The sequence below is a fragment of the Apaloderma vittatum genome, unplaced genomic scaffold (assembly GCF_000703405.1).
Source record: "Apaloderma vittatum isolate BGI_N311 unplaced genomic scaffold, ASM70340v1 scaffold22292, whole genome shotgun sequence".
Classification (NCBI taxonomy): domain Eukaryota; kingdom Metazoa; phylum Chordata; class Aves; order Trogoniformes; family Trogonidae; genus Apaloderma; species Apaloderma vittatum.
The window spans coordinates 615-9,858 of NW_009705521.1; the positions used below are offsets into that span (position 1 = coordinate 615).

The window sequence follows — 9,244 nt, forward strand, 5'->3', positions numbered from 1 at the left end:
TCCTCTGATTTGAGGTCTGACGGGAAAAGAGCTGCAGGGTCAGAGAAATTAATCTTTATGCAAATATGCCAGGGTTTGCCTACAGAAATCCCTTTTTCACAAGTAGTTTGCAAGAACTAAGCCCTGACCGTCTCATACGAAGGGAACAGCGCCAGCTCCTAACTCCCTCAGTCCCACCTGGAGGTCAAACAAGTGCCTCACGGCCATCAGGCCAATTTAAATAAATAGAATCATACCATCAGGAGCCTTCCTAATCAAATCAAAATTGCATGATCTGAGAAAAACAAGTGGTGGTGTGCCTACACAAATCAAGGGTACACTGGTGACTTGCTCCATGGTTTGCCTACTGAAAAGCTATGATTGCTAGTGATGCAAGGGAAAAAGGAGGGAAAGCTATCCACATCTCTATCCAGTCCCCTTCCAACAAATGGAAGCTCTCTTAAACTACAATAATACTCTGACTTACCTCCTAACAGAGACCAGTAGCAGAGAATCTAGACAAGGGGCTCAGACTAGCAGAGGTACAAGTGGCCCTACCTTCTGCCACCTGATGACTGAGTCTCACCCTTTGGGCCATAGTAGATGATAAATTAAAGACAGATTTCCTTATAGATACTGGAGCACAACTATTCATTATTAGTGCAGAATCATGTCCTGAAGCTATTCCTTGGAAACATCAGAAAATACTAGCAACCAGAGGAAAAGGAGCAGTGATTCTTTACTGAATTAAGGTAAAATTGGAACTTCCCTTTGGCCTCTTCATCCCTCCAGAACAGCAGATGTGACCAGGAAACCTAAACATATTTGGCATGGATATGCTGTGAGCTGGATACAGGGCAACACTAGGTTGTTGAAACAGTTGATGAACAGACGATGTCAGGGCCCCAGCCAGGTCTCTTTTTTTTGGGACCAAATTGATAGGGGGTAAGAAGTAAGTTCGCTTGGCAAACTGATTATGTTGGACCTCTCCCTTAAACACCTGAAGGGTGGCGTTATATGCTTACTGGAGTTGAAATAATACCAGGCTTAGGGAAAGTTTTTGCTTGACAGTAAGCTGATGGTCTCACCACTGTGGCAGGATTTAATCAATGGTTTGCTGACACTACCATGCCCTCTACTGTGAAGTCTGACAATGGCACTTATTTTTTTAAAAAATAATTCCAGGAATGGTGTGAACATCATGGAGTTGCTTGGTTGTTCCACCTGTCCTACAGACCCTGAAGTAATGGCACAGATGAAAAGTGGAATGGTCTACTAAAATGAGCTCTAGGGCAAAGTTTATGTACAGGAAAATGGGATAAAGCCCTACCTAAAGCTGATTGATGTTTAAACTGGACAACATCCACCAGATGCCTGGAGGACCAAGCTCATTTTTCTGCTCTTCAACCCATAAAACATCTAAAACACGCACTGTCAGCCTGTTATTCTCAGGATGACACTGGTCTTATTAACCACCCTTTAATGGTTAAAAAATCTGTCATTTTACTGACTCCCTAAGAAAAGACGGCACTCTCTTTAAGTTTCACTGAGGCTTGGATAATTCCCAAGAAGGAGTAATTTCTTACCACTTCACGTAATGAATGATACGTGGAGAGATTTTTTTTGGCCTGAGCAAACCTGGAGTGTGCCCAAGGAATCATCACTTTAACTTCATGGAAACTTCACCTGTAAAAAGATGATCACAAGACCCACTGTGTTGCACTTATCTATTTCAAGAATTGAATGCTAATTGTGTCTTTCAGTTCATGAACATAATTTCTCAAACGGGTAAAGAATCAAACTGTTTGCATTGTTTACACCGCCTTCAGTCTTCAGATGCTAGCTCTGGGCGGGTAGCTGAACCGGCTCCTGAAATACCTTAGTACCAACCTAAGCTGGCATACTCACTCACCAACCTTCCAAATTAACAAACTCAACCTTTTTAAGGCACATTCTTATAATAATACCCCATGATGCATTGCAATGCCCCCCAAAATTCAATCTGCATGGGAAAATCAAGCAATTGTGATTATAACCTGTTCTATAATCACACAGAAACTCAAGTTTCAGCTGATACGCTATAATCAAACCAGAGTTTGTAATTAATTCAATTTAAGAATCCCGTGGATCTGCAAAAAAACATCAGTGATTACAAATAATACTGTTTTAAATACTTTGCCTCCCTGGAATCTCACGTGGCCTGTTAATGGCTCATTTTATCAAAGCTACTAAAATCTCACTGATCCTAATTCTACATTCTACAGAGCAATGGTTAGGTAACTGGACCATCTGTAATTGGAATAACGTGTCTGGCTGTACATATACTGACCTTTTTCACCATCTGAATGAGCTACACTTGCCTACTTGAATTGGATCATCATGACAATGGAAAAGAGGCTCATCAATGGTGTGAGGAGTTTCCCTAGAAATTGTACAGCACCAAATTGGTGACCCACCGTTCCAGCATTCATATGGTTCTGGCTCTGTGGCAGAAATGCCCATAAAAGTTTCCCACCACAATACATAGGTACCATAACTTGTCTTGTTTCTCGTGCATTTCAATAAAAATAAAAAAATAAAAAACTTCTACTTTTTGACACAACCAGTATCCCATATGCTATAATGATGTGATCAATCTCTTGGTAAAAAAGAACAACAAAATTCCATCAATTTATACGCCATTGTTTCCAAGTTTAAGTATCGATGAGCTGGAAACAACCACTGGAAATATTCTGCTACACCTGAAGTTGTCCAAAATGCTACTATAGATGCTTTAAAAACTGCAGTCAGAAATCAGTTTGCTTTCACAATTAATCAAGAGGTGCGTGGCCAGCAGGTTGAGGGAGGGGATTCTCCCCCCCCTACTCCACTCCCGTGAGACCCCACCTGGAGTGCTGCGTCCAGTTCTGGAGCCCACAGCACACGAAAGAGATGGACGTGCTGGAGCGTGTCCAGAGAAGGGCCATGAGGATGATCAGAGGGCTGGAGCACCTCTGCTGTGAAGACAGACTGAGAGAGTTGAGGCTGTTCAGTCTGCAGAAAAGAAGGCTCTGAGGAGACCTTATTGTGGCCTTCCAGTATCTCAAGGGGGCCTACAAGAAAGCTGGTGAGGGGCTTTTTAGGATGTCGGGTAGTGATAGGACTAGGGGGAATGGCTTAAAGCCAGAGATGGATCAGTTCAGATTGGATGTTAGGAAGAAGTTCCTCCCCATGAGGGTGGTGAGACACTGGCACAGGTTGCCCAGAGAGGTGGTGGGAGCCCCATCCCTGGAAGTTTTTTAAGGCCACGCTGGAAGGGGCTCTGGGTAACCTGGTCTAGTGGGGGATGTCCCTGCCCATGATGGGGAGGTTGGAACGAGATGATCTTTAAGGTACCTTCCAACCCTGACAATTCTATGATTCTACGATTCTATTCAAAATCATCAGGCCTTAGATTATCTTTTAGCTAAACACCACTTGTTTTAAACTGACAAATCTAATCAGATTGAATATGACATAAACATCATTCAGTGGCAAGTTTGTACTTTTTACCAAATAGTTCAAGAGCAACTCTTCCCAGAAGGTCTATCTGCCGATTGGTTTTGGTTGTGGTCCTGGCTACCTGACTTCAGAACATGGGGCTGTTGTGTTTTGTTAATATTAACTCTTATTATAGCTGTTGGAACTCTACTAGTTTGTGCTTTATCTTGCTTTAAATCTCTGTGAATATCAATTGCTAAAGTCAGTATCTTGTACTCTTCTCCCTGCTTGCATGAACAGCCTTCAGATAACACAGCCCATTGCTGCCATGAGTTCTCTTTGTGAATCTATTGCTGAGCTGTAGGCCATGGGCAAGCGGTGATGGTACCACCAGTACCGGTGCCCTTCCCTGTTCATGATGGTATCCAGGGGTGGGGTGTGACCTGTACCTCCTGCTCCTGACCCCTGATAAGTTGGTTAGCATTTTATAAAGCAAAAGGCAATTCTCTGCAACCAAGCTGGTCCTGTCTCAGTTCCCTCTCCTGATGGCTCCGAAGGTCTTGCACACCAGGCAGACTTCTTCTCCTCCTCCCTATCAGCCTCAAGGTCCCTGGCTGCCAGGCCAACTACTCTCCTCACCAGCACTGAAGGTCCCATGCACGCAGCCAACCCAGTGGTGGTGACTCTGTCACAGAATAGGGAAGGGTAGCAGCACACAGAGCACTGTCTGTAAAATCAAGCAGTTGCAGTCCTTAAGTGGGACTTGGACCAGAACTGCTGCCGGACTGCAAAACTCATGATCCCCCAGTGGGCAGGGACACCCTCATTGTCATTTGCTTCCTCTCAGGACTGAGTGACTTGGACTCTTACATGTTTCGAGTCTAGACAGTGACTGTGACATTGATTCGATCTGATCTGCAGAGGGTCCAGGTGATTAGGAACCACAGTCAAAGCTGTACTCTAAAATTCTGGGCTGTGCTACTTCTAAAATTGTGCTATATGGATTCTGATTATAAAAATCCTGTGCTAGTGTAATTACAAAATTCTATGCTATGCTGATCGAAGTCTGTTAAAATAATGAAACTTTAATTTTTACTACAACTTAATGCAGTCATCATTCTGCCAAGGATCCCCAAAAGAAACTGTCTGTCTCCACAGTGCTGGGTGACAGCCACATGGCAAATACATTTCTGCTATAAAGTGAAGGAATTTGACCTGACTGCTTCAAACTCTACGCAAACATCTTACAATGGACATAAGTACTAGTGAGATTATTTTCAGGTACGAGGCTGAAACAGATGTATAAATGATTGCGGGGTTGATAAACTCAAACTCAAACTAAACTCAGGGAAGTAGATGAAGAACAAGAAATTCAGAAAACTTACCATTTCCTTTGAGATTTCAAGTACTGAAAACAAACGCGACTGACCTGAGGCAAGGCCTTGTCCCCACATGCATGCATTTTCAGTTTCATTAATGCCACTTTTGCTGCTGTTTCACTGTTTTTCGCTCCTTTACGTTTTTTGCTTTTTGCTTCATTTTTTTTAGAATCTGAGAAAAATATTATTTATTCCTGTTAGCGTGATGATTCAGACTGTCTCCTCAACATATCTTGGAATTAGCCTATTGGGCCCCAATATACCTCTAAGGTACCCTCCCTTTCATGTCCCTTCATGTTCTCCTGAGGCCATGACATCAGGTACTCCTCTTCAAAATTATCCGGAATTGTTACAATTCTAGCAAAACTTTGGCTGCAAAAGCCAAATAAATACAAATTCCTAAGTTTCTACACCTGTGGCCATCATAGCATTCATATGGCAACAGCTTCAGATTCTCCTTTCTACACACAATCCCACTGTTCAGTTAGTGCTTTTTTACTTTCCTATCCTAGAGCTTGTTTAAAAGCTGCAAAACATTACATTGTAGAATCACATTTCTTTGCCATCTTCGTTGTGTAGGTATCATCCCTGCAGACTGACATGTGCACTCAATACAACACAACTGCATTATCTGCACATGAGTTAATATGCAAATAATAATGGCTAGGTACTATTCATTGCATTATAGTACCTGTAGAATTAGAACAAGACAATAATTCTGAAAGAAACCTGAACCCTATTTAATCTTTAAAGGCTCTCTTCACAGACATATGCTACTGTTGTCTTGTCTCAGTCTAGATGAACACTATTACATGCTGACATGTGAGTTTAGAGCTATTTAAACAAGGAACCCTCATCCTTTCTTCTCATTTGGTCAAACCCGAATCCTCAGAGGAGGTCACAAGCTCAAACAGCCTTCTGAAGAAAGTGTATTTATATTTATCCCACTGTACTTGCCTATAATATGTTTAACTAGCTGCTGGGTGGCAGCCATTTGAGGTTTTGGCGTGTCCAGTTTCTCGCATTCATGGTCTGATTGATGCCGGTGTCTGTAAACAACAGTGTAAAATTTTATTACCTTTTCCAAGCACTAGTGAATGAGTACTGATGTTTAAACACTCTGTTCCACTCACCTCAGACAAAAATGTTTTTCACAGTAGGGACATAAAACCGGCAAAAGCTCCTTTTCTTTACAGTCTTTGTATGAGCATGGGTAAGATTTGTGCTGATCCGGTTTCATAGCATTCTTTTTTATATTCACCTAGGCATTGGTACAAAATATTTTGTGTAAATACGGAGATACAAGTCACCATTGCAGCTTCCCAAAAGCTCTCCATCCTATGGGCAAAACTAGTCCAGCAATTCTCTCCCACTTTTGTCCTAGCTAAGTTTTGCTCAGAGTTAGAGTAAGAATCATCGTCCTACTTAAACTCAATTTACTTCTGACAGGCAGAAAAAGAGTACATTCATTTTTTTAAGCTTTTCATATTCTCATTTAAGTAAGTCATATAGTACACATATATATCTAATCTCAAAATAAACAGTGAAGTTGCATGGAATTTCAACTTTAAGGTAGTCATGTATTATTAGTTTACCTCAGAACATCCGTGAGCATCTCGGCTCCTGTGCTGAAGGCTTTGTCACAAACGAAGAAAATATCACACTGTTATCAACATTTCAGGAAAAGCAAACTGCATATGAACACATTTAAGTTATTTTAAGAGTGACCTGACAAGTTCTATCATGGAGAACCCTTCAATTAAATAATGAATCTTCTCCTAAATTTGTTCTAATGTATGCATTTACATCTTGAATAGATTGATCATATTCTTCTTGAGTATGTATTTAGCTCTTTGAACTTATGTCCATAGATAACAAACCATTTCTGGAGAACGCGGATATTAGTAGGCTTAAGAATTCAGTTTGCCTGTTTAAATGGACCTTAAATCACCTTCCACAACAGCAGAAATCCCTTGAAGGCTTCTAACATGTTAAAGTGAAATCTGCCCTCAGTCTATCTGTGTTTATTTCAGCTGCCCTTTGCTAATCTGAGGTGTAAACCAAAGTTCAGGCCCTGCTTTGAACCCTGGAAGAAATGTCAATTTCATTTTCTGCAAGAAAAAAAATATGTGTGTCCCCCAAATCAGTCCAAATGGGGTCTAAGCTAGATGCCTTCCAAAATAATCTACCTGTGTTCCAGAGATATTCCCACTGATTTCAAAGCTCCACAACAGACGCTTGTGAAAAACGTGGGAAAGTTCAAAGAAAAAATTATTTTAAAATTATGTTTTATACAACAGTTAGGCCCACACAACTGCCACACTGAGATCTTATAGGAAAACCAACTTAATGCCCTTTTACGTCAAGGTCACCCATCTAGTTGACCTATGGAAGCCATTAGGTGGGGTGGGTTTGGATTTCAGCAAAGCTTTTGACCCACTTTCACAGTATCCTGCTGGACCAAACGTCCAGCACACAGCTAGACAAGTCCATAACATGTGGATGAGCAATTGGCTGATAGGTCGGGCTCAAGGGGTTATAGCAAATGGGGTTACATCAGGTTGGCAGCCAGTCACCAGTGGGGTTCCTCAGGGCTCAATTTTAGGGCCAGTGCTCTTTAACATTTTTATAAATGCTCTGGATGCAGGAATTGAATGTACATTAGGTTTGCCAAGGACACTGAACTAGGAGGAGCTGTGGACTCCCTTGAGGGTACAGTGTGCCCTGGCAGCCAAGAGGGCTGACTGTGTCCTGAGGTGCATCAAGCACAGCATGGATACCTGGTCAAGGGAGGTGACTGTTCCCCTCCATGATGCACTGGTGTGGCCTCACCTCAAACACTGTGAGTGTTTTGGGCACCTCAATGTGCTCCAATGTGTCCCAAGGATGGCAATCAATGTGATGAAAGACCTCGAGGGCAAGGAGAGGCTGAGGTCACTTGGTTTGTTCAGCCTGGAGAAGGCTGAGAGGTAACCTCATCACAGTCTGCAACTTCCTCGAGGAGGGCAGAGGAGGGCAGAGGAGGGCAGAGGAGGGCAGAGGAGGGCAGAGGAGGGCAGAGGAGGGCAAGGTGCTCATCACCTCGCTCTGGTGACCAGTAATAGGACATAAGGAAATGGAATGAAGCTCTGCCAGGGACAGTTCAGACTGGATATTAGGAAAGGGTTCTTCACTGAGAGGGTGGTCAGTTACAGGAACAGGCTGCCACGGGAAGTGGTCACCACACCAAGCCTGTCAGAGTTCAAGGAGCCTCCGAACAATGCTTCGTTATATAGTTTAGTTTTACGTACTCCTGTGAGAAGCAGGGAGTTGGACTCGACGATCCTTGTGAGTCCCTTCCAACGTGAGATACTCTATGATTCTATGAACTTACCAAAAGACACCTGAACAGCCATCACATACAAAGGGGAGAAAATCTGAAACAAGGAAATTTGTTTTCAATTAGATAACACAGTCCTTTTTTTGCTGTAGTTTCTAGCTTCATTTTTACATGATTAAGTTTTGCTTATTTCTGTCACGGGGTAGGTATCTTACAAGGACATTTAGCAACTGCATCTAACAAAATCATCCAAAAAGCTCCATCTCTTCCATTTGACAGTAATGATAATCCTGCTCCTTCCTCTCTACCCTTCATATCACACATATTGTCTTTGTGTAATTTAAATTGCACACATTTCTTAAGTTTCTGCACACATTCTCCACCTACTGCATCAATTCCGACAGATAAAGCCGCTTCACTGTCTGCTGAACTCAGACACATCACCAATGGCTGCAAAAGCCCACCTCCAGGTCATTAATGCACTTCCCCATCCCTCAGATTTGGTCTTAATCGATCACCATGCAAGTGGACCACAAAGCTAAGGTCACAAAGACCTCAGTCACTTCATCTCTAAGACCTAACAGTCCCATCAGAAAGCTTTTGGTAGAAGCATTTCTGCTTTCTGAAGGGCTACATTTTTACTAACACCATGAGATGCTGGAACCCCATCTGAAGTACTGTGTCTAGCTCTGGAGTCCCCAGTGCAAGAAAGACATGGACCTGCGTAAGCAGGTGGAGAGGAGGGCCATGAAGATGATCAGGGGGTTGGAGCACCTCCCCTATGAGGACAGGCTGAGAGAGTTGACATTTTTCAGTCTGGAGTAGAGAAGGCTACCGGGACATCTTACGGCAGCCTTCCAGTATGTAAAGGGGGCCTGCAGGAAAGATGGGGGGGGATGCTTTATTAGAGAGTGTAGTAACAGGACTAGGGGTAACCGTTTCAAATTGAAAGAGGGTAGATTTAGATATTAAGAAGAAATAATTCCTGTGAGGGTAGTGAGACACTGGAACAGGTTGCCCAGAGAAGTTGCCTCATCCCTGGCAGTGCTCCAGGCCAGGCTCGATGGGGCTTTGAACAACCTGGTCTGGTGGGAGCTGTCCCTGCCCA

At 42.8% G+C, this 9,244-nt stretch overlaps 1 protein-coding gene across 1 annotated transcript; it reads right to left on the reverse strand.

The window, feature by feature from the left end:
• Window positions 1-4,823: 4,823 nt before the first annotated feature.
• On the reverse strand, window positions 4,824-8,233 carry ZFAND1 (zinc finger, AN1-type domain 1; the record flags this gene model as incomplete). The annotated part of the gene is made up of 5 exons (XM_009865457.1): window positions 4,824-4,989; window positions 5,775-5,866; window positions 5,951-6,078; window positions 6,413-6,452; window positions 8,191-8,233. Coding segments are annotated over 5 exons (469 nt in total), but the record flags the coding sequence as incomplete, so codon positions are not given.
• Window positions 8,234-9,244: the final 1,011 nt, after the last annotated feature.